General features: G+C 43.7%; 4 protein-coding genes across 6 annotated transcripts; 3 read left to right on the plus strand and 1 right to left on the minus strand.

Moving 5' to 3' along the window:
* Positions 1-8: 8 nt before the first annotated feature.
* LOC102703854 (protein RIK) lies at positions 9-6,750 on the plus strand. 2 transcript variants are annotated; one of them, XM_006651104.3, is made up of 12 exons: positions 17-233; positions 368-608; positions 737-835; positions 934-968; positions 1,046-1,121; positions 1,926-2,054; positions 2,380-2,466; positions 2,676-2,769; positions 2,857-2,974; positions 3,390-3,885; positions 5,803-6,250; positions 6,348-6,750. In XM_006651104.3, the coding sequence occupies exons 1-12, from the start codon at positions 172-174 to the stop codon at positions 6,470-6,472; spliced, it is 2,010 nt and encodes a 669-aa protein (XP_006651167.1). In that variant the 5' UTR covers positions 17-171; the 3' UTR covers positions 6,473-6,750. The 2 variants fall into 2 exon arrangements, with proteins under 2 accessions (XP_015690944.1, XP_006651167.1); XM_015835458.2 differs by lacking the exon at positions 6,348-6,750 and having other exon boundaries at positions 9-233; positions 4,812-5,895.
* A 729-nt stretch (positions 6,751-7,479) lies between these two features.
* On the plus strand, positions 7,480-12,019 carry LOC102704134 (probable inactive purple acid phosphatase 1). 2 transcript variants are annotated; one of them, XM_015834329.2, is made up of 12 exons: positions 7,480-7,817; positions 8,085-8,176; positions 8,299-8,365; positions 8,465-8,587; positions 8,768-8,860; positions 9,259-9,388; positions 9,588-9,669; positions 9,778-9,910; positions 10,247-10,452; positions 10,540-10,665; positions 11,020-11,329; positions 11,446-12,019. In XM_015834329.2, the coding sequence occupies exons 1-12, from the start codon at positions 7,632-7,634 to the stop codon at positions 11,749-11,751; spliced, it is 1,854 nt and encodes a 617-aa protein (XP_015689815.2). In that variant the 5' UTR covers positions 7,480-7,631; the 3' UTR covers positions 11,752-12,019. The 2 variants fall into 2 exon arrangements, with proteins under 2 accessions (XP_015689815.2, XP_040378320.1); XM_040522386.1 differs by having other exon boundaries at positions 7,735-7,817; positions 8,319-8,365.
* A 1,347-nt stretch (positions 12,020-13,366) lies between these two features.
* Positions 13,367-16,817, plus strand: LOC102722281 (replication protein A 70 kDa DNA-binding subunit B). The gene is made up of 12 exons (XM_006649566.3): positions 13,367-13,586; positions 13,732-13,878; positions 13,978-14,217; positions 14,329-14,506; positions 14,627-14,894; positions 14,985-15,087; positions 15,182-15,306; positions 15,401-15,479; positions 15,565-15,709; positions 15,814-15,974; positions 16,096-16,216; positions 16,351-16,817. Exons 1-12 carry the CDS (start codon positions 13,450-13,452, stop codon positions 16,543-16,545), a joined length of 1,899 nt encoding a protein of 632 aa, XP_006649629.1. The 5' UTR covers positions 13,367-13,449; the 3' UTR covers positions 16,546-16,817.
* Positions 16,818-17,522: 705 nt separating this feature from the next.
* On the minus strand, positions 17,523-23,634 carry LOC102722560 (ninja-family protein MODD-like). Its single transcript, XM_040522745.1, has 4 exons — positions 23,477-23,634; positions 22,888-23,353; positions 19,016-19,387; positions 17,523-18,366 (listed from the first exon to the last, which is right to left on the minus strand). Exons 2-4 carry the CDS (start codon positions 23,297-23,299, stop codon positions 17,945-17,947), a joined length of 1,206 nt encoding a protein of 401 aa, XP_040378679.1. The 5' UTR covers positions 23,300-23,353; positions 23,477-23,634; the 3' UTR covers positions 17,523-17,944.
* Positions 23,635-23,822: the final 188 nt, after the last annotated feature.

The following is a 23,822-nucleotide window of genomic DNA, read 5'->3' on the forward strand; positions in this document are numbered from 1 at the left end:
GATAGAGGCCTGAGCAAACATTGCGGCGACCGTACGATATTAGTTCCACCCAAACCCTCGGCAGCCGCACGATTCAGCCTACGCGTCGGTCGCATCACATCCGTACGCGTCGCCGCCGCCGCCGCCTCGCCGGTTCATCCCAATTCCCGAGCCTCCCGCCGGCGAGCGCCCATGACGGAGGACCGCACCCCCAAGGTCTCCAACGAGCCCACCGCTGCGGCGGTCAAGCAGAGGTCCGAGTTCCCTCCCTCACTCGCCCGCTCCTCGGTCGCCGGAGCCCTCACAGATCTCCCGCTTCTCGTCGCGAAAATCACCTGCCCCGCGCCGCGCGGGCTCCATCTGATTCCCGCGTGTGCTCGTTTTACAGGAAGAAAAGGAAGTGGGATCAGCCCGCGGAGGACGTCGTCTCCGCCGCGGCGGCGGCCGCTGCTGTGGCGGCACTGCCCTTGGTCAACTTCGGCGCCCTTTCCGGCATAGCAGTCCCGGGCACTACCGCATATCCTGCCGCTCCGTTGCCGAATGTAGTCCCCGTCCCCTATACTTTGCCGGCGCATCTCGCACCTTCGGTGCTCCAGACTGCTGCTGCCGCGGTTCAGAAATTGAGTCAGGTGTGTGTTGTGTGTTGCATGATATAGCTTCTGACAATATATATTTTTCGTAAGTCTCAATAAGTGTTGAGTAGGCAATTTAGTATATGGTATCTATAATATTATCTTTTCATGTCCTGTTCCTTCAGGCGAAAATGCCAGATGAGCTTATAGCACGAGAAATTGTTATAAATGATGCCGATCCGTCTGTGCGATATAAGCTTACGAAACGACAAACTCAGGAGGAGGTAAAATCATTAACCAGACAATTGTTGTGTACATCCGGTATAGTGCTACATGCCATTTTTGCAATAACAGTAATAGTAATTTGCTGGGTACTGAACAGATTCAGAGATGCACAAGCACTGTCATCATTACCAGGTATACCAGACAAAATTTAGATGTGGTTTGTGACTGTGATGGTTCCTTCTGATATTTACTTGTTTTGACCTTACTAGGGGAAAATATCATCCACCAAATGGACAACCTGATGGCGAGAAGCCACTCTACTTGCATATCTCTGCTGGATCTCAGGTAAGTCTTGTTAGCACCATACAAAATTGAACCTCCCTGTCAGTTCCTGTCACAGCAGGGAGCTGCTAGTTGTCTGAAATACAAATTATTAGTTCATCTGAATTTTTGCATTGCAACTATTACACAATCACATACAGTCATGTAAAATGGATGTTTTGATGGGCTATATGCATTCATTAACTATTTCTACAAGTATTGATTGAATTCAGTCTGAAATTGCTGAACTTGTTTACCATATATGGATCTTTTACTGTTTTTTCTCCATGATGCTGGTGTCAACCTGTTAAGTACAGTGATAAGATCCATGGTTTGATCACTAAATTTTGCATCTGTTAAGACTGGATTGTCTGTTGTTTCTTTTGGTCCAACTAGCTTTAAGGGGCAGTACTCAATCGGTCCCAGGCTTATGATTTCTGTTTAACTAGGACACTAAAAAGTAGTAATGTATTATGCTCCTTTTAGTGTTAAATGCCATACAACAGTGATTGCAGTAATGGTAATTAAAAATCGGATGCTAGTTTCACCAACCTGTTCTGTTGTGTGAACAGCCAATAATTCAGCATGCCTGCCTGTTTGGCACATGTCCTAACACACTCTAGCCGTGGATCATGTTTTGTTATTCTTTCGGTGGTAGATCATCCACAATGCTTCTATTGCCATAACAACAAAAAACTATGTGATTCATGCCATTTAAATTGTAGCATATTTCAGCCATTGCTTGTAGTCTGTCTACAATGCCTGTAGTACTAAAAATCCTTGTTATGGTATCATAATGATAGGCTAACCTGTTCTCCCCAACTTTAGCTAAAAGATACTGCTGAGCGTATTAAAGCAGTTGATCGTGCGGCTTCAATGATTGAAGAAATTTTAAAACAAGGCCAAAACCCAGAAGTCACATCGACCTCTTTCCCTTCTATGCCGAGCAATGGACAGGTTTGCCCTTGGTATCTCAGCCTGTTTAATATGATCATCTAACCGATTAATATGCACCAAGCCAAATATTCTAAGTACACATGTTATAATCCATCACTGTTATTCATTAAACATGTTGCTATTTACATTCCAGATAAAATAATTGTTCATATGTATGGTTGGTATTTGTTTTAATGTTTCCTGATTGTGTGGAACCACTTCAAGTGTAGTCCTCCCCCCCCCCCCCCCCCCCTCCCAAGAGGACCAGATAATATAATTATTACTTAGCATGCCACTACAGATGAAAATTCTTGTTGAGAAGGTTAACATATCCTTTGCATGACAGGCTGTTCATCCTTTTAGCTCCTCGATATTTTTGGGTTTTGATGCAGATCCATCACTTAACGTTGCAGCTCGGGTTCGTGGTCCAAATGTATGTTCTTGTAAAACAATAACCACTGTTGGTTAGATTCAATCATATTCTTGTTATTATTACTTTCAGTATTGTTTTATGAATTCAATCCAGTTCTCTTTTCCCTTGGAAAAGAAAAGAAAACTAATATTGAAGCTTTCTCTGACATCCCCATTGGGATGGGAGAAACTGTTTTTTGTGCTGCTCGTGGTTCTGATTTATTTACGCAGGATCAGTACATAAATCACATCATGAATGAAACAGGGGCCACCGTTGTACTCAGAGGAAAAGGTTCAGGGAATCCGGTTAATTTGCATGCTGAAGGTTGGTAATTTATTTAGTAGCTTTGGAAATTAGTGAATTGAGAAGCATATTCTGTTCCTTTTTGTAATGTATATTTCTCTAATACAGCATCACAGCAATCTCTACACCTATACATCTCAAGCATGCATTTGAAGAGCCTGGAAGCTGCAAAAGTGTTAGCAGAAAACCTTCTAGATACAATAGCAGCAGAATTCGGTGCTTTCAGGTCTGTAAGTTTGGCATTATTGTTTGTGAAATTATGGTTTTTCGTTTGCTTTCACCCTTCATCTTAATTGCCTTTATAAAAAAATACATGTATTGACATTTTACTTGACCAGTTGGATTTTAGTTATACACGTGCCATGTTTCAGTTATGCTATGATCAGCCACTAATTCATCTTGATGTTTCAGATTTGCTCTTGAATGATTTTTTGTAAAGAATTATTGTTGTTGTACCAGTAAATGCATTATGTATATTGCTGAATATTAGGGTGATAGGGTCTGATATCCAGAAATTTCTAACCCATTTGTACTCTTCTGGATACTGATAAGTGAAACATGGATTAATTCTGTTCCTAGAGATTGTATCTTACCACAAAATTCTATCTAATCATATTGTCATTGTTTTGTGTGTATTGCAGAACTTCTTCGTCAAAAGTATATGGTGCTGTTCCACCTCCCCAGCAGTTATTGAGTGATGTACACACGTCAGGGATGATACCAGATGTACACTCTACTGTAGGGGCTAGTGTGTCAACCGGAGCATTGCATTCCGTTGCTTCTACTGGAGTTAATGCTTCTTCAGTTTCTGCTTTGGTGGCACATCAATCTGGGGCCCCATCTTATTCCGGGGTTCCACCACCTAGTAGTATGATATGTCCTAGTCAACCAGCAAATGGTGGGACATTTTATGGTGGCTATGGGGGCATTTATCCCCAGGCAACTCCATTGCAGCAGGTTGCATTAACACTAAAGCATGCTTCATCCTCATCAACTGAGGTTGTTCCGGCGACATCTATGTCAACAAGCACCATGGCAATGGTGAACCCTTGTTCATCAGCAGAGTCAGACAAGCATTCTCAAAGGAGGAAATTCCAGGAACTACCAATTTCAAAGGGGGCAACTACAGAACTTAAGGTAGCACTTACTTTTGAACAGATACCATTGCTTCATCCAGAACTTAATGTTTGATTTAAATGAGCAGGTGTGGTATATCATAAGCCTACCTCATATAGCCTTCTCTTTACAAAAAAAAAAAAAACAAATATTCAACCATGAATTCATTTCCTCCTATTCATGTTCATCCCTCTCTTCTGCAATGTTGGCATCGATGTCCAACCTCTGCACCGTCATCACTCTCAGCGTTCCATCTTTTACAAACAGCCATGTGCCATCTTTAATCCTGATCTGCTATCTTATCTACATGGTTTTCAAAGTAAATTGATACAATACAACCCTGTGAAATCAATTTTGATTGCTATACACTCTCTCCGTTCCATAATGTAAGATTTTTTAGTCTTACCCAGATTCATATAGATGCTAATGAATCTAGACATATATACAAATTATATACATTCATCAATGGATGAATCTAGGCAAGGCTGTAAAGTCTTACAATATGAAACGGAGGCAATATTGTTGATGTCCTGGTGACATCTCCAGTAAGTATGTGTGTCGTCCTAGTTGCAGATGTTATTTCAGTGTCACTGCCGTAATAATGCTTTTAATATTTGTAATGTAATGTCGTCAAAGAAGGAACTGCTGGCAAAGCATGACGAACGTTTTTTAGTTCATGATTTTATATGCTTATCTGCAAAAACATGCAGATGAATGGATTGAATGGGATTTGATTATTTACTACTGTTGGGAAATGAGAGCTTTCCGTTATAGTAGAAAACTTAGGATTCAAAACGTGTTCTTAAGATTTGGTTTTCATAAAGGCAATTGGAATTCCTTCAGTGGAGGGGAAATCCAAATTTGATCATATTTGATGATTGCCAGATTGGCATGTTTATTTTTTGGGGGACTGATTTATCTGTTACTGACATTTTATTTCATTCCAGGTATTTTCTCTGACCTTGTCTGAAGCTCACAGGGTGGTAATAGAATATGGATCTTTTACAGGGTTTATTACAAGCTGGAGCTTGCGCCCGTGGAGTTTAACTGACGATCTTCTGCTCCTGAATTGGATGATTGCTTGCATTACTTTTGATACTAACACAAATCTGCAACTCTTGCATTAGCAAGACACGGTTTTCTGCTTCTGAATTGGATGACTGCTTGTATTGTCTTGTTACTAACCCTTTGCATTCAACCTGTTGATGCCCACATGCTGACATCGTAAATGGCAATTAACATGTTCCTTAATTTGGAATTTGTTAGTTTATTACTACTACCTCTGTCCCATAATAAATGCAACTCTGTAGTTCAAATTTGAACTACAGGGCTGCACTTATTATGGGATGGATGTAATAGTAGATTTAAGTATAATCTTGTTTAGATTTTTCCCTTCATTTGGATAAAGTTTTACATGTTAGTGACATTCACAAGTACTAGTTTACTAGAAAGCTCTTAGCCCAATGAAACAATAATGTTGTAGTGTGGCACCTTTTGCTTTATTACTTCATAGACGTTTCTGGAGAAGTGTCCATTATGTTCTTAGTTGTATAAACTTTGAAAGATGCAATTTATCTCTTGAATTTTTTATTTATATATTTAATTATTTATTTATTTATAGATTTGCAAAAATATCTTAGTTGTACTAGATTGTGGGACCAGTCTACTTTTGCAAATTTTGCAGACAAAAAAATATATTTGTAGTTTTTTTGAAAATAAATATATAAATGAACAATAGTTATCTCTCTATAACTCTGCATCGTTAGAATGGTAATGATATCCTACATATGATGCTTACTGATCACCATGCTAGGTTTTATGGATCTGTACTGTTTGTGCACAAATTTTGTTGATTTCATCCTTTTTATTTCATCATTTTCTATTACTATAATGCAAAGGAATTTGATGGGAAAGTGGTCTTTTGTTTCATCTTTCCAGAACTCACAACAGGGGTCCAAATTTGTTGAGACAGGTTTAGTTGTTTTAGGTAACACAACCAATTCATCAATTTCACCTACAATTAAAGTTCAGTCTGGATCAATTGGGATGCTTCTTCAAGATCCACACCATATTCCTGCACATCCATCTGCATCCAAGAACACGCCACCACCCAAGAACATGCCACCACCGCCACCACCCAAGAACATGCCACCGCCACCTCCCAAGAACATGCCACCTCCACCTCCCAAGAGCATGCCTCCGCCACCACCAAAGTTCCCTTCGAATGAGATGTTAACAAACGAGGATAGGCATTCAGATTTAAAGAAGCCAATGGCACCACCGAGATCCGTGGATGTGAGTTCAGTCTCACCACCAAAGTTTTGTTCTTCACAATTACCTTCAAAGGAGCCTAGAGTGGAAGAAACAAGCGGGGCATCCGTTCCTGGTAATTGTCGAGCACTGTAATATAGTTGTTTTCTATGTAGCGACTGAACTAATCCAACTTTGTTGATCTGCATACTTTCTTTGGCATTCATTTGCAGATACTCTGCTGAAGCTAATGGATTATGGAGACGATGATGAAGATGACATCATCGATGAGATGGATAACGCGCTTCGAGGGAACCTGACTTCCAGTTCAGGGCAGAAACCGTTTTGGGCTGTGTGAAAATGAATTTGTTATGTACTGCGATGTGAATTGGAAATTGGAATGCAGGTAGAGAATGTTGCCTGACCTGGTGCATCAGCTCAATGCCATTATATGAGCATGTAGAGAATGTTGTGTTCTGCGATGTGAATTGGAATGCAGCAGGTAGAGAATGTTGCCTGACCTGGTGCATCAGCTCAATGCTAGCAGTTCATCGAGCATGTAATTCTGCACAACTTTAACAGATCAGCAGATTTTCTGATCCGATACCACATGTTCTATCTAATCTGAACTTGTCAGTGTGAGCTGTGTAAAACTGTAGTGCGCCATTATTCCGTTAACATATGTTTTTCTTTTTGTTCTAATGTCGTTGCCATGTTATTTTTGTATCCTGCAGAAGCTATTGCTGAGGCAAGGCAACAGCACTTGTCTGCATGACATTCAGAACGCTGACGATGCTCATGTCATTATGTGAGCATTCTATTGTTTATTTATCCGGTACGAGTAGTTATAGATATACTACTAGATTCATAAGTAAGATGGCTTTGACTTTATAATTTGTGTATTGTTCTCTCTTGCAACCTGCAAGTCCAACATAAAAATCACAATTCACAACCACCAGAATGCCACAGGATATTCCACGGTTTATTCACCGAGAGTTTCCTCCAGCTTTGCACACAGAAACGGCGATAACGATCTACATACGAATTTTTAATTATTTAATCATTTTTATTTTTAAATTTAAAAGTAAACGCCCCCATCAACTAGTTTTTGGATTTGAATCTTGATCCCGACTAACAGTGAAAAAACAATTCAGCGTAACAAAGCTTCTAATGGCGTGACAAAAGCTTGTAAAAAAAGCTGAGATAAAAGAATATAAGCTATCGGAGCATTTAGCTTTAACATTGAAATATATAGAAAGATCAAATAATAATAATAATACAATCTCTAAATAAATACCCCCATGCCACATGGCTCCTCGTTAATCTTGTACTACAAATCACGCCATTGTCTATCCTTTTCCTTTTCTGGATTCTTTTCTGCGAGCCGCTTGTGAGTTTTGTGTTTTGGCTTAGAAGCCACTCTTTCCTCCTGCCAGCTCTGCGTCTGCGTAATCATCTTCCACCGGCGAAGCGAGCTGCTGGTGGTGGCGGCGGAGCAGAGCGAGCGAGCGCTCGCGATGGAGTCCCCGCGCCGGGCTGTGGCGGCGGCGTTGCACGCGCTGGTGGCGCTCAGCGTCGCCGTCGCTCCGGCGGCCGGAGGAGGCGGCGAGCAGCCGCTGTCGAGGATCGGCATCCACCGCACCACCTTCGCGATCCAGCCGGGCGCCTTCGTCGACGCCTCGCCGCTGCTCCTCGGCCTCGAGGTACAAGCTTTTCTCAGCAACCTATCTAGCTCGTCATTACTAGAACTCCTCGCCGCTCGCTGCTGCAGCCTTTTTACTCTTGTACGGACTTCCTATTGTTCGATGTAGTCGGCCATTACTAGAGCTCGAGGGTTTTGATCCCAATTGCTGCATTAATACGACCCAGAACCATCAGAGGATGATTGGATTGGACTTCCGGTTGTTCGAGATTTTTTTTTTTTTGGACTTGCATAGTAGACTATACTCAGATTATTGTCTACTTTGCAGGGACAGGACAGAGAATGGGTGACCCTTACTTATACCAACCCAAAACCATCAAAGGATGATTGGATCGGAGTTTTCTCTCCTTCTAATTTCAGGTACATGCACAGCTCCAGCATAATTATGCTTCTCGTTGCTAAATTGATAGCTTAATTAAGGGGGACAAAATGGAGGGGTTGATATTTATTTAGTTTTTTTATCTTTAATCTACCACTACCAGTGATTCTACTTGTCCATCAGAGAACCAATGGGTTGAACCACCACTTTTATGTACAGCTCCCATAAAGGTTAGTGTTACATCCGGTGAGTCTACTCCATGAACTTTAGATTGGACTTAAGAAAAGTTACCCAATAACATAACTAAAGGAGGCACCATGTTTTCGCAGTTTCAATTTGCAAATTACAAGAATCTCGACTATGTGAAGACAGGAAAGGGGTCCATGAGGCTTCAGCTAATTAATCAGAGAGAGGATTTTTCATTTGCATTATTTTCTGGAGGCCTCTCAAATGTATGTACTAAATGCTCCTAATTTGTTTTGTGTCCAACCTTTTTTGTTGATCTCCAGAGTGTTAATTGAGTTACACTGATAATATTTCTGGTAACATCTCTCTTTTCGAGTTAAAATACAATGTGACTGAACTACTATGTGGTCTAACTTGCCTATGCCTTGTCTTGTATAATGTAACAGCCAAAGCTCATTGCACGCTCTAAGAGAGTAACTTTCGTAAACCCAAAGGCCCCTGTGTACCCACGCCTAGCGCAAGGAAAATCCTGGAATGAAGTAAGTATCATTTTGTTAGGTACTCCATAAGTAATGAAGTGATAATCAATTGGACATTCTAGCCTGTGGTCTGCAAAGGAAAATATCAGTACGGACTCAAAGATAATTTCGTTTTTGGTCCTTCAGCACTTTTCAATTCAAGTAACATAATATTTTATAGCGTATAATATGTATATGGGCTTGGATGTCAAAGTAATAGAAATGGGAATTTAAGACCTGCCAGATTGTTCCCATTTAGGTGATGCTTTTATCTTCAGAAATTATGATTGGTTTTCTGAGTTGTTTCTTACACAAATGGGCACCAAATTGCTTCTGCAAATCCCCGCAAAAAAAAAATGCTTCTGCAAATCGGATTGTGCCATATTTTCAGAATAATGACAGATGTTAAGTGATTCTAGATGACAGTGACTTGGACAAGTGGATATGGTACCAAAGAGGCTACACCATTTGTCAAATGGGGCCCACAAGGGCAAATCCAAAGCCTTTCTCCTGCAGGAACCCTTACATTCAGTCGCAGCACTATGTGTGGTGAGTAATCATCGTTATGTTTTTACCTGCACAGAATAATAATATCCCATTAGTGCTGATAAGTGATAACTAAAAATAACCACGTCTTAGAATAATGTGCAATGGCAGAGCAGTTGTAAATCAAACAAGCACTGATGTAACTTTCGACAAGCCTCATAAGACAATAACATTGCCATGCTTTATGATGATTTTGCCACAGGTCCTCCTGCCAGGACAGTTGGATGGCGTGATCCTGGTTTCATACATACAAGTTTCCTCAAAGATCTGTGGCCTAATTTCAAGTAAATGAGTATTACACAACCTTGTTTTGTCTGCTTCTGTGGTTCTGTAGCTATTCATTTTTACAAATGTAAGTGCCAACAAGTCTTACAAGTGAGTTTATATTTCAGGTATACATATAGAATTGGGCATAAGCTAGTAGATGGCTCTATTATCTGGGGACATGAGTATAGCTTCCAAGCACCTCCTTATCCTGGGGAAGACTCTTTGCAGCGTGTTGTCATTTTTGGAGACATGGGAAAGGTATGAATATGATACCACTTACAGTGTGCATGTTCTTACACTTTTGTCTACCAAAAATGCAATACAATTATCAGCTAACTGATCACCTAATACATATGGAACTGTTAACAGAAGGTAACTAAAGTGTCTCTTGGTCTTTATTTAGTACCCAGGACATGACAATTATGTAACTTAGAAAAGGTCGTGCCCTTTATGAATTTTATCATCTGGAGTCAAGCTAACAAGGAATAATATTTACCTTTTACTCATTCTAAAACAAGAGACATTATTTGCTTGAAATTAATAGGCTTGTCTTTTCAAGTTGGCCTTTAATTGGCATTTGAACTCCTTGCACAGGCTGAGGCTGATGGTTCAAATGAGTACAATGATTTCGAACCTGGTTCACTTAACACGACTTATCAGCTAACTAAAGATTTGAAAAACATTGATATGGTAATCCATATTGGAGACATCTGCTATGCCAATGGTTATCTGTCACAGTGGGATCAATTTACCGCACAAGTTGAGCCCATTGCATCCAGTGTGCCTTACATGGTTGGAAGGTACTCCGAGTTGTATAGCAGAATCAAACTAAAGATAAAGTGAAAAAGTCATACTATGTTTCTGATGATGCTGATTTGTGCTTGCAGTGGTAACCATGAAAGAGATTGGCCTGGGTCAGGTTCCTTCTACGGGAATTTAGATTCAGGTGGTGAGTGCGGCGTACCAGCTCAGAACATGTTTTATGTGCCAGCAGAGAACCGTGAGCAATTCTGGTAGGACATTGTTTTTAGCCTGAAGTTGTGAAGACATGATATAAACCTGAATATTTTAAGGCGTACCACTCATACATGTGACCGCTTACATGTTGTTTCACCAGAGGATCATACATAAAACATGCTTTCTTATATGCAGTTAAGGCACTAACATGGATCAACTTTAACAATCTATTAGCTTCTTTTTAGATGTGATAATAACCAAAAAATCATTACTCTCACTGAACACAATCAACTCTGCATAGTTCCATCGTTATTAGTTAGCATAGTCCATCAAAATTCTGAAAAAAGCTACAGCAATAATTTCTAGCCCCAATAATCTATTCTTGTTAACCCCTGAGATCATCCTTTTAGGTATTCGATGGACTACGGCATGTTCCGTTTCTGCATAGCCAACACCGAGCTCGACTGGAGGCCTGGCACGGAGCAATACAAGTTCATTGAGCACTGCTTCTCCTCCGTCGATCGGCAGAAACAGCCGTGGCTAATCTTCCTCGCGCACCGCGTTCTCGGCTACTCATCGGCCACCTTCTACGCCGACGAAGGCACGACCGAGGAGCCCATGGGCAGGGAGAGCCTCCAGCCGCTCTGGCAGAAGTACAGGGTCGACATCGCCATGTACGGCCATGTCCATGGCTACGAGCGAACCTGCCCAGTCTACGAGGTATTAGCGCTGTTACAGTGCAGTGTTATCTAGCCTCCATTTTGCTTGCAGCTAAACTGAACTTTCTTGTGGATCTATCGCCGTCATGTTTGCTGATGTGTTTTTGCTGCGTGCAGAACGTGTGCGTGGCCAAGGCGGCGAGCCACTACAGCGGCGCGTTCACGGCGACGACGCACGTGGTGGTCGGCGGCGGCGGCGCGAGCCTCGCGGAATACGCCGGCGTCCGGGCGCGGTGGAGCCACGTCCAGGACCGGGACTACGGGTACGCGAAGCTGACGGCCTTCAACCACACGGCGCTGCTGTTCGAGTACGTCCGGAGCCGCGACGGCAGCGTGCACGACAGCTTCACCGTCTCCCGCGACTACCGCGACATCCTGGCCTGCGGCGTCGACAACTGCCCCAGCACCACCCTGGCGTCGTGAGGAGCTCGCCGGCGTCCCTCGCCGGAGCCCAGGTTGTTTGCTGCTGCCGTAATCCTGCAGCCGCTGTTTGATACTAGCGGGCCACTGTACTGTACATTCTTTACACTGTGCATGGATGCTTGGTTTATCTCTTCATTCAGGCCCTGTCTGTTTCCTAAAAGTTTTCGCGTTTATCTGTAATGTCGATTTTTTGACACATACAGAGTATATTTTTAGTTAAAAAACTAATAGTACAGTTTGAAAAAAATTTGCGAGACAAACCATTTAAGCCTAATTAGTGCATGACTATTCATAACTGTTACAGTAATTGCCGAATTAGTTATGCTTAAAAATTATTCTCGTGGTTTCCGAACACCATGCATATAATTAGTTTTTTAATTAATCGTCGAAATAGTCTTTTGAGATCCGATCAAGATGAGATATTTAACTCAAAAATTTTTCGCAAACTAAATATGCCCTTGATTTGATCGGCGACCGGAATAACGGCCGCGAAAAACATCTATGGGTTTGTTTAAGGAGTTTTAGATTTTAAGAAGCAGCTGCTTAGTAGCCAGTTTCTGGGAATCTGGAAAACTTCTAAATTTAGATGAAGCCAGCTTCTAGATTCTTAGTTTATTTTCTAGAATTTGTACCTATAGATTCACAAGCTATGAACTGTTTCGGATAGTTTCTTGCCAAAACAGCTTTTGAAAAAAGTTTCGCCTAAAAGAATCTCCTAAGAGCAACTCCAACATATTAGCAATATCCATATGTAAATTTGCCTAGTATGGAGATCTGCAAAAATGTGAAAATGTTTGTAAACAGGTGGATAATCCAACAGCCTATCCAAAATCAGGACTGTATATTTGAATCAATTCCACATCATCACTTGTGGGCCCACGGTGATTAACAATAACAGAATTCAACCACCGTCAGAACCGGTTCTATGCGGCTGTGTGCATGGTCCCACGGCATGATCTACTATCGCTGTGCGCGGGAAGGGGGGGAAAGGCGAGCACCTCTCGCGGGGAAAAGTTTTAACAGAGCAAGATACCGAGTGAGGCAAAATAGCCATTCTGTTAGATGCATGTTTTTGGACATTTTGTATAAATTTAGCTATCCAAATACTTATACATAGTCTGTTGGAGTTGCTCTAAACGGACCCTATGACGCCGGCGGGAGGCGGAGCTAGGGCGAGCGGCGGCTTGTAAGGGAGCCGTGCCGTAGTGTCGTTCCGACACGCTGACGAGTGGGTCCCATGCGGTTCAGCTCGGAGCGGAACAAGCCTCGCGGGCCTCGTGTACCGAATTACGCTTATGGGCCTCTAGCCCCAACCAGGCCGCCTCTTGGCCCGCTTCGGCCCAGCCCATCTCTCTCGCTCGCTTCGCGCTCCTCCGGCGCGAAAACTCACCAAATTTCTCCCGCGACAATTCGAAAAACGGAGCCAAAAAAACCACAGGCGCGCCCGCGGCGAAGAGAAGAACGCGAAACCCGCGGCAAAAATCCCCCGAAAGGCCGAAACGCCGTCTCCTCCGCTTCCCGCCCGCGCGCTCGCCTCGCGAAACCATGGTGTTATAAGCCCGCGCGGATCCAATCCGCTCCCCTCACCTCGAAGCCATTTCCTCCCCCTCGCTGCCGCCGCCTCCGCCTCCGCCGCAGCTGCACCTTCTTCTTCCGGGAGAGAGACGACTTCGCCGGGGTTTGCGTGGTAGTTAAGCCATGGACGCTGATGCGGCACCGTCTGTGACGCGGGGCGCGGTGGCGTTCATCCTGGAGAACCCGTCGCCGGCGGCCGCCGACGTGCCGGGGATCGTCCTCCAGGTCGTCGACCTCAAGCCCATCGGCAGCCGCTTCACGTGAGTTCATAGTCCTCCCGTTCTCTCGATCCATCCATTCTTTTTTCCTCCCTCAAGTCTGCTTCCGAATCTGGGCTACGGATTGGCCAGATCCGGCTGTTCTTCCGCGACGAGCCGCCCCTCACGGTCTCTTGCTGCGTTGCAGTTTCATGGCGAGCGATGGCGAGGCCAAGATAAAGACGATGCTCCCCACCCAGTTCTTGCCGGAGGTGCGCTCCGGCAACCTCCAGAATCTCGGCCTCATCCGCGTCCTCGACTACACCTGCAACACCATCCCCAGCCAGTCGGAGAAGTATAAATCTCGCGCACCCAAATCGTCTAGAACTGCACATCGCTCGCGTTGTTCTTCCTCATCTGCTAATTCCTCTGTGCCATGCTCATTGCATCGCAGGGCCTTGATTATCACCAAGTGCGAGGTCGTCGCCAAGGCGCTGGATTCCGAGATCAAGAGCGAGGCGGACGAACAAGAGGAGAAGAAGCCAGCGATCGTCTTGAACCCAAAGGAGGAATCCGTCGAACCCGCGGCGCTCTCCAAGCCCACGAACGCGCCGCCGCCCCCTGCTCCGATCGCGCTGAAGCCCAAGCAGGAGGTGAAGTCCGCCTCTCAGATCGTGTACGAGCAGCGCGGGAAGTAAGCGAATCTTGCGAAATCCCTCCCTCTTTTTCCGGTTTGTTCTGATGCAAGAATCGTTGGCCAGACCTCTCAAACTCTTCATTCTTTCTGTTTGGATTTTTTTCACAGTGCTGCTCCTGCGGCGCGCTTGGCCATGACGAGGAGGGTGCATCCATTGATCTCCCTGAACCCCTACCAGGGCAACTGGGTCATCAAGGTGCGCGTCACAAGCAAGGGCAACCTGAGGACGTACAGGAATGCTCGTGGAGAAGGCTGCGTCTTCAACGTGGAGCTCACCGATGAGGATGTAAGTGCCCCCTGCTGTGAAATGTTGCCTTTTTATGATGCAATTGCAGTTTTTCATGAGCAATTGTGAGTTCTTGGATGAGGATTGGCGAGTTGAAAAATCTGTTGGATCTTTGCACAGGGCACCCAGATCCAGGCCACCATGTTCAACGAGGCCGCAAAGAAGTTCTACCCGATGTTTGAGCTGGGGAAGGTCTACTACATCTCCAAGGGCTCTCTCAGAATCGCCAACAAGCAGTTCAAGACTGTCCATAATGACTACGAGATGACTCTGAATGAAAATGCTGTTGTCGAGGAAGCGGAGGGTGAAACATTTATCCCACAGATTCAGTACAACTTTGTCAAAATTGATCAGCTAGGACCATATGTCGGTGGCAGGGAGCTAGTAGGTAAGGCAGTAGTGCTTCCAAGTTCAGTGATGCGTTCTTGTAGCTATTTGCTGAATGCAATGTCCTTACTGGTTTCTAATGTACCTGCAGATGTCATCGGGGTTGTTCAGAGCGTATCTCCTACTCTGAGCATTAGGAGAAAGATTGACAATGAGACGATTCCAAAGCGTGACATCGTTGTAGCAGATGACTCGTAAGCATCACTTGGCTTGTTCACCCATTTTTCATGGTGTGAATCCTCTACACTTTGTGTGCTGATGATAAACTTACATTTAATCTGATGGCAGGAGCAAAACTGTCACAATATCTCTTTGGAATGATCTTGCCACCACTACTGGTCAGGAGCTCTTGGACATGGTTGACTCTGCGCCTATCGTTGCGATAAAGTGCATGAAAGTATCTGACTTTCAAGGTATGCTTGTTTAATCCCACACATCTTCCAGCATTTCAGTAATACATGAACTGAGAATTGTGTGCTAATAGAATTGCTACTATATTGTCAACAGGTTTGTCTCTGTCAACTGTGGGTAAAAGTACAATTGCAGTGAATCCTGACTTGCCTGAGGCCGAAAAGCTTAGAGCTTGGTATTGTGCTAATCTCAAACTCCCGGTTTCTTCAATGAACTTCCATACTATCTACTTTGGTCCTTGACCCCATTTTGCCAAACAGGTATGATTCTGAAGGCAAGGGTACTTCAATGGCATCAGTTGGTTCGGATATGGGTGCATCAAGGGCTGGTGGAGCGAGATCCATGTACAGTGATAGAGTTTTTCTATCTCACATCACAAGTGACCCCAACTTGGGGCAGGATAAGGTACAATGTTGAAACTTTGAAACAGAACATAATTGTTCTGAATGTTTAGTACATTAGTACTCTGTAGTTGTGCCTGTCCTAAGTTTACTTGTTATCTTTTGCAGCCCGTGTTCTTCAGTCTGAATGCCTACATAAGCCTCATCAAGCCTGATCAAACCATGTGGTACCGGGCTTGCAAGACCTGCAACAAGAAGGTGACTGAGGGAATTGGATCAGGATACTGGTGCGAAGGCTGCCAGAAGAATGACGCTGAGTGCTCACTGAGGTGAGCTTCAGACTGAATTAACCCTTGCATGCTAGAATCTGCTTCAGACTGAATTAACCCTTGCATGCTAGAATCTTGAAGTGGTACAAAGCAAAAGCTAATGTTACACTTGTTCCTCCAGGTACATCATGGTCATCAAGGTCTCCGACCCTACTGGTGAGGCCTGGTTTTCTTTGTTCAACGACCAGGCCGAGAGGATCGTTGGCTGCAGCGCAGACGAGCTTGATCGGATCAGGAAGGAGGTAAATTCTGCGTATTTCCACAGCAAATCACTTCCAAATTTGTGCAAATTCTAGATTCTAGTTTTCTACATGCATCTTTCTTGCTATTCAAGCCGGGCCTAAGATTATTGGTCGCAACCTCGCAATTGTTTCAGGAGGGTGATGACAGCTACCTTCTCAAGCTGAAGGAAGCTACCTGGGTTCCTCACCTGTTCCGCGTCAGTGTCACTCAGAATGAGTACATGAACGAGAAGAGGCAAAGGATCACTGTGAGAAGCGAAGCTCCGGTAGACCACGCAGCTGAAGCCAAGTACCTGCTCGAGGAGATAGCAAAGCTTACTGCTTTCTAGATGGCAATGTTTTGGTGGTGGCTTAGAAGTGCTTGTCCTGAAAGCTTTTGAGATGTGATAGCTTTATAAGTTATGGTTTATCAACTGCAATTAGTTGCTAAGTTGGTAGTGCTAGCCTTTTGTATTATATGTAGATGCTTGCTTAACTTGTTTTGAAGCAATCAGAGCGTTAAGCTGTTATGCGGCTGTCATTTCTTCAAATATGCTGAACAGATCGGGAAATTAACGGTGGAAATTAGTAACTAATTAGTGTTCATGTGCTGTTCATTGCTCCCCTGCATTTCGTTAAGGTTTTCTAAACTTGTTGCAGTTCTGTAGATTATCCCATAGTTTTTTTTGCGTGCGCGTTTTGCTTTCTTGATAATACTTCGTAGCATGTCAGCATCTGTATTTGCAATATCGTGATTGCAATGATTGTGATAATTGGTCATATTGTTGGATCATAATAATAATAAACTGTGGTTTGATTTAATAAATATTGCAATAATTTTAAAGTCTTGAAAAAAATTTGGAAGAAAAATCCAAAAAAATCATGGTGGCATATCGTCCTGATAGTTGTAACTTGTAACATATCGTGTGGATTCATACAAAAATCATAATTTATCAATATCGTGAAGACTGATAAGATTATCATACCGTGATCATTGTTTCTACCAAAATTGCAGCGAAATTACTCCTTGCCACATGACTTGACCCTAAAATGAAACCTGCTCTGTACTAGACATTCTCCATGAAACATGCCACTCATTGAAGGTTTAGTTGCATACTACCGGCAGGTAGCAGCTTAGCATACTACTACATTTGTTTTCATATCACGAGATATTAAATCATACCACATATATCTAAATTCATCCCTGATTTTTATATATCCAAATTCATTAGCATTTATGTAAATCATCTATATGAATCTAAGGAGAATCATAATATCTTACGAATCAAAGGAGAATCATAATATCTTACGACATAAAATGGAGTCAAAACATCTTACGTATAATATGAAACGGTACTAATAGGATTTTATTGTGATTGATACCAGTTGCCAGAGAGAATTGCACAATGATGAATTTCTGGGACAATTGCTTGAACAAAAGAAGCTGCAAGCGCTATTCGACAATGATCAACGGAACCATGTTACCACTTTTTTTATGTCAGCAGGAGCAATCTCCCACCATCTCCTTAGCATAATAAACACTGTAACATTAAGACAGTCTGACAATCAGATTCTACTCTGAACAGAACTCTGAAGCTAAGGTGAAGGCTGAAGCTATAGAACACTTGCATGAGCAACAGTGAGCAGGTGAAGGCTGCTGAAGCATAAAACACTTGTAAGAGCAGCATTGAGCAGGGCTGAACTGAAGCTATAGAACACTTCAAAAGCAGCATTGAGCGGACTGAGGTTTCAGTATAAGGATGGCGCAATAGGATTGACAACGATGTGCCGAAGCGGGTTCGCGACGTCTCCACCTCCAGCATGCTTCACAAACTCTGCAGGGGTCAGGAAGCTGCCATGGCACACACAGACGATCCTCACTTCCTCGCCTTTCCTGTACTTGTACAGGAAGCCCTCAACCCTCTTGCCATTCGGGAGTCCCTTGGTGCACACACATGGCATCTCCTGCATCATAATCTGCTCCACATCTCCCATGCTCTTAGCTCTTGCCGCGACTCTTCCTGTCGTTTGCAGTTGCTCTCCCCTGGAAGCAAGAGCTATTGCCCTCACTGCCAATGCCGAAAATGGTGTTGCTTTGGCTGCACTATTTTGGTGCTCAGTAGGGGGTGCAATGGCTGATGGATCATTATGCTCTTCAACATTTGCAGGTCCTGGAAAGACAGACAAATAGGCCTTAGTGAGAAACAAAAGCAAACCTGATGGAAATATATATACTCAATGGAAATAAATACCATTTATCACTATTAGTGTGTTGACCATGTATAAAGTATATGATGTTGATATGCAGGTCCACAAGTAGGACATTTTTCAGACAATGGAACTCATAAGGTAGATTTAGTTGTGACTTGGAAGTTAGGATAATCAACAGTTGCTATTTCATCTAAGAGCACAACCTATGTTCCTTGTCATACATGTTTTCTGTGGACCCTCCATACTCCCAAGTCTGGAAGTACCCTTCATCCTTCAACCCAATGCAGGGTCATATTAATACAGACCACTCATTTGTTACAAATAATTTCTTTTACTTGATTTGCCAATCCAGGAAAACATTGCCCCCCAGTGACTAAACAAGATAACAATTAAACAATATCGGGCACCATGCTCACTTCACAATGAGACATTGATTTCAAACTCACGAATGAGAGCAATGTAAATAAATTGAGCATCTAAAAGCCCTCAGACATCTACATGACATGACTATAATGGAAAGCCTGGGTTCAAATATTCTGAAAAGCCCAGTGCAATATCAGACCAGACAATTTCATCACGTGTCTGTGACGCAACAAATAAGCGATTTACCTTTCACAGCTGGATTATGCTTCGTCGGTATTCCAGACAAACTGCCACGTTGTTGAGTAGACGTAGCACGGTGGACTGGAGGAAGTCCAGTGCAGCGGTTTTTATCACCAATATGGTTCGCATTTCCTCCCATCTTATTGCCCGCAGCAACATCATCACAACTTTCTACTTTCTCAGCTCTTGTGTTCATCTCTTCTAATATCTGCCCAACAGACTCTTTGGACACGTTGGAAGTGAGAGAGTTCCTTCTCTCAATTCTCTTCCTCTTCACTTCGAGTCGCTTCAGACTCTGGGCCTCCTTCCGCTTCCTCCACTCATCCTCGATGCCAGCAGGGAGTGAACTTGTTCTCATGAGAGTGTCTGTCATATTCACTACACAAGGAAAATATAGTTAGTTAAACTTTCCTGGAATCTGCCATATGCTAAATTAAACATATAATATTGCAAATTTCCAGAATATAAAATAAAACTACCCGAAGGAAATGGGTTAACCTAGATTTGCTCGGGTAACATTCTTCTCATACTCTTTGTATGTTCTATTTTCTTTTGAGAATGGTATGTGATATCGTAGCTACAGCGATGTATTCCCTTTGGTCAAATTTATTTGACGTCAGGACCCCAATTTGTCCTAAATGAAGTTGATGTCTAAGAAACATATCAATTAAAAAATAGGTCCAGAACAATATATTGGCATGCTTGTCTAATCGAAGGGTTTGAACAGGAAGACTAGACACTCCAAAGCAATAAGAGCATAACAGAGAATGGGACTTTAGTAATGATGATCCAAGAAACATCCCTAGCTCCACTTCACTTGGTGTATATTCAAGGGTAAGACGGCCCAAATCATGAATAACTCCATTCCATATGCTTTCCGACCATCTCCCGTTGACAGTTGTCTGCAGATAGGTGCTAGCTCCACCGATCTTTCGAGCTTGTTTATTTTGAACACTTAGGTTGTTATACTCAAGGGATCCATCTTTTGCACGACAATGAAATTGCATCTATTGCCGTGAACTACCTGCTATTTTTTCGTCGACCAATCTTTCCTAATTTACATCCTTTAGAAAAAAAAAGGTATTTTCCCTGAAACAAGGCCAGCACTAAGTAATAGCTGAATCCTCCCAAGCTGCAGGAGATAGCAGCCTATAATGCAGCTCACCAATTTCACTTGCCTCTACGGGCTCATGCTGAGCAGGTTCATATTACTTGCTATGCACAGCCCTACTGCAATGACAGAACAATAAATCAGTGGCAAGTTCGAAGGGGAGGGCATGCGAATTCTAGTATAGTATCAAATCGCACTAGAATTGGCAATGACAGAACCATAAATCAGTGGCAAGTTCGAAGGGGAGGGCATGCGAATTCTAGTATAATATCAAATCGCACTAGAATTGGCAATACATAAATGACCTCTAACGTTATTTTTGTTTTATCTCACGAAATATGATAGCAATTAGTGTGCACAATTAAATCTCCATTCTTACATCATCACACTGATATGGTAATTTGAAAACACAAGGCAACTAACTTATTAGCTGCCAGTGAGGCTTGGTGCCTATGGCCTGGTTGGCTACCCAGAACCTTGATTCAACTCCTACACATTTACACTGTGCTGTTGTACTTGCACCTCTATTTATGTTAGATATTAGAAAATGAGACTGTTAGGTGTATATGTATTCGTACTCTTAGAGTTTCCTTTTTCCTATAGTTTTTATATCTACTCGCCTTGTACCTGTATATATTCGGGCCTAGCGCCCTCATATTGAATACAAGTGCTATTCACAACATGGTATCACGTATTTTTTTCCGGGGTGTTGCACTCGCACGCCATCTTCCACTACATCTGTCTTCTCGTCGGTGCCGGCGTCCTCGCACGTCGCCTCACCGTGAGTGGCCGGTACTCTTCCCCAGCGCCCTCATGGCTGTCGCTCCTCTCTGACGTGCCCCTTCGTGCGACGGAGAGCTTGGGTTGTTGCCGGTGGGGTGGGGGGGGGGGGGGGGGGGCGGTTAGGTGTACATGTATTCGTACTCTTATAGTTTCCTTTTTCCTATAGTTTCTATATGTACTCACCTTGTACCTGTATATATTTGGGCCTAGTGCCCTCATATTGAATACAAGTGCTATTCATAACAGAGACATAATCCAATTAACATCAACAGTCGCTGAAACCAACTTGTCTTGCTCCATAGTTGGCCAATGTTTGCTACCTCCATATATATTTCTCCACCATGAATTTGCTACTTGTTATTTGGAGTAACACAAACAAATCTGCCCGTGGCTTTTGTTGCTACTATGCTAACAAACCATCTTGTATTCTTGCTGGAAGCTTCAAAATAAACACCAGACTAGGTTAGGCTACCATTAACATATTGTCCACCATTTTTTCAAAGACATACTTTATGTGTATGCAAAGCTCTGGTTGCTGTCATTTGTGACTTGTGAGACGAATACACATGTACATTGCATTACAAGGACAAAAATCATTATTGACAAAAAAGTAAGAAGTGCTTATTTCACCATAAAATGTATGCCTCCCGATAAAAGCTATTTGAGAATTGAGACTTCAAAATGAAAGGAATCATATATTAAACTTCAAGTACCATCTTTGAAATTTTAAAATTATGAAAAAAATCTTGTTCACACCTCTCTTGGAAATAAATGTTATGCATCAATTAACACTTCAATCCTAGGACACAATTCTTTCTGCTGTCGAAGTCATGTTGTGTTGCGTGATTATCAATTAATAGGGGAAAATATCAAATATATGTATTAGAAAAAACTCGGTAACTTTCTAATTACTATTTTAAATCCCAGCTGTATGAAAAACTTGCTGAATTTCTACTTTTCTGGTTTATACCAAGCATGCCACCTAGGTAGGCTCAAATAAATACTGCCAACTACTGTCAATTGAGTTCTATAGTTTCTTTCATGTGAGGAAGTCTCTATGAATTGAACAAAGGCAAAGCATAATAATTCTTCCTTAATATGGAAGACAGAAATGATGATGGTTCCCTAATCTTGAACGCAGGTCTTCATTTTCAAATCACTGTAAACACTGCACCCTGTGTCCTTCAGTAGTCATTGCACTGTGGTTATTAGCTTCACAGGTCAGAAACTAGATGATTGAATCTGTTATTCTGTCTGTTTAGCTGCTAATAAGGTCAGGAAATTCAGTTAACCCTACCAAGTTGACCATTTAATAGTTATCCTTTATTTACATAGTTCCCCTCCTCACCAGTTTGTGTTTTAAAGTTCTTAGTGCAGGTGAAATTAGAAAGTTACAAAACAAAGCTAAACAATACCCATTAAGATTCTTTTTGTGCATGTCATGTGACCTAAAGGGCTAGTACTAGACAAGAACAGAAATCCTGAAACTGACTTGCCAAGCCAGCAGATTGATGCTAAAAACTATATACTGACAGCAACAACTTTTTTAGATAATGCAAGCAACGGTTGAAAACAGACGAGTTTCTCCTTTTCTTAAAAGAATAAACTGACGAAGTCACCGTTGGATAATTTAAGTTGTAAATCGGAATCAAAAAGCAGGAAAAGCGAGCTGGATGGCAACTCCTCCAGTCCTCCGTGCTAACAAGGAAGCCCCAATGATGGGAGATTCGTTAGCTTGCCAGAGCCCGACGCCCACACATGTATTATTCGCAATTGACATCGCAATTTCACATTTCGCAGTCAGCATTTCACCTAAAGATGTCCAAATATCAAAACATTCATCCCCAAAACAATCCGTTAGCATGCTTTATTCGCAATTGACATCGCTAAGTAGTTAAGTATGAAATGATAAAGCTAAAAATACCATTTTGCAGTTGCACGGCTAACGACTAAAGATAGCACATGGGAAGAAGCTATGACAAACCTTCCAGCCTGCGCCCTTCGCCGTCGGACGAGCCCGACGACGGGCTCCCGCTCGCCGGCAGTCTCGCCGCGGGCTCCGCCTCCACGCCGCCGTTCCGGCGGCAGCAGCCCAAGTCATCCAAACCCTGCTTTTTCGCCGCCTCTGCGGCCGCCGCAGTCGGCAGCGAACTGGTCCTGAAGAGCGCGGGCGGCGCCACCTCCTCCGGTGTCGCGAAGATGGCCGCGACAGACGTCGACCTGGCGAGCTTCTCCGCCCCTCTCCTCTCGAGCCCGAACCGGCCGCCAAGCGAGAGCCCGAGGTTGAGCTCCACCTCCTCAGCCTCCGCGTCAGGGCGCGGCGGCCTCTGCTCGCGGCGGGGCCCGTCTGCCCCCCTCCCGATGCCGCACAGCAAGTCCCTCGAGAACCCCTCCATTGCGCGGCGGCGAGCCTACCACAGCGAGCTCTCGCATCCCAGAAGAGGAAGACCCTGCCGTGAACGAGCCACCGGGAAACAGCGCACCACGGTGGTGACGTGAGCCAAGAACCGAGCGCTCAATCAGCCAATAGCCATTGCTGGCCGCCGGCGAGAGTCGATAGAAACGCGACTTACGAGGGTTATTCGGGGGGAGTGGGAGGCCGCCATTGGGCGGTGGGGGACGCGGCGTGCTCCCCGCGCGGCGGCCTTGCTGCCGCGGCGGCTCTCTCCACGGCGGAGCGGGATGGAGGTGGAGGAGGAGGAGCCGGAGGCGCTTCCCCGCAGAGAGAGAGAGAGAGAGAAAAGAGAAAAAAAAATTCCTCCTTTTCGGGGTCGGCTCGCTTTCGCTTTTGGGGCGTGGGGTTTCGTCGGAATCGCAAACACCCGGGACGCGGCGCGCGACACGTGTCGAGTCAAGGACGACGCGTGGCGCGGCTCGCCCCGCCACCTCGCGCGAGGAGGAGGAAGACGACGACGAGCC

Source organism: Oryza brachyantha, chromosome 3 (assembly GCF_000231095.2).
Source record: "Oryza brachyantha chromosome 3, ObraRS2, whole genome shotgun sequence".
NCBI lineage: Eukaryota > Viridiplantae > Streptophyta > Magnoliopsida > Poales > Poaceae > Oryza > Oryza brachyantha.

Bases quoted from the DNA above. Each gene is read 5' to 3' on its own strand.
- LOC102703854 (XM_006651104.3), top strand. From the start codon at position 172: ATGACGGAGGACCGCACCCCCAAGGTCTCCAACGAGCCCACCGCTGCG. The intron at 2,770-2,856 runs GTTGGTAATTTA...TCTCTAATACAG, and splicing joins GGTTAATTTGCATGCTGAAG to CATCACAGCAATCTCTACAC. The intron at 2,975-3,389 runs GTCTGTAAGTTT...TGTGTATTGCAG, and splicing joins GCAGAATTCGGTGCTTTCAG to AACTTCTTCGTCAAAAGTAT.
- LOC102704134 (XM_015834329.2), top strand. From the start codon at position 7,632: ATGGAGTCCCCGCGCCGGGCTGTGGCGGCGGCGTTGCACGCGCTGGTG. The intron at 8,177-8,298 runs GTACATGCACAG...TACCACTACCAG, and splicing joins TTCTCTCCTTCTAATTTCAG to TGATTCTACTTGTCCATCAG. The intron at 8,366-8,464 runs GTTAGTGTTACA...ATGTTTTCGCAG, and splicing joins TATGTACAGCTCCCATAAAG to TTTCAATTTGCAAATTACAA.
- LOC102722281 (XM_006649566.3), top strand. From the start codon at position 13,450: ATGGACGCTGATGCGGCACCGTCTGTGACGCGGGGCGCGGTGGCGTTC. The intron at 15,088-15,181 runs GTAAGCATCACT...ATCTGATGGCAG, and splicing joins ATCGTTGTAGCAGATGACTC to GAGCAAAACTGTCACAATAT. The intron at 16,217-16,350 runs GTAAATTCTGCG...CAATTGTTTCAG, and splicing joins TTGATCGGATCAGGAAGGAG to GAGGGTGATGACAGCTACCT.
- LOC102722560 (XM_040522745.1), bottom strand. From the start codon at position 23,299: ATGGAGGGGTTCTCGAGGGACTTGCTGTGCGGCATCGGGAGGGGGGCA. The intron at 19,388-22,887 runs GTTTGTCATAGC...TTCCTTGTGTAG, and splicing joins CGAAGGGCGCAGGCTGGAAG to TGAATATGACAGACACTCTC. The intron at 18,367-19,015 runs GTAAATCGCTTA...CTGTCTTTCCAG, and splicing joins GCATAATCCAGCTGTGAAAG to GACCTGCAAATGTTGAAGAG.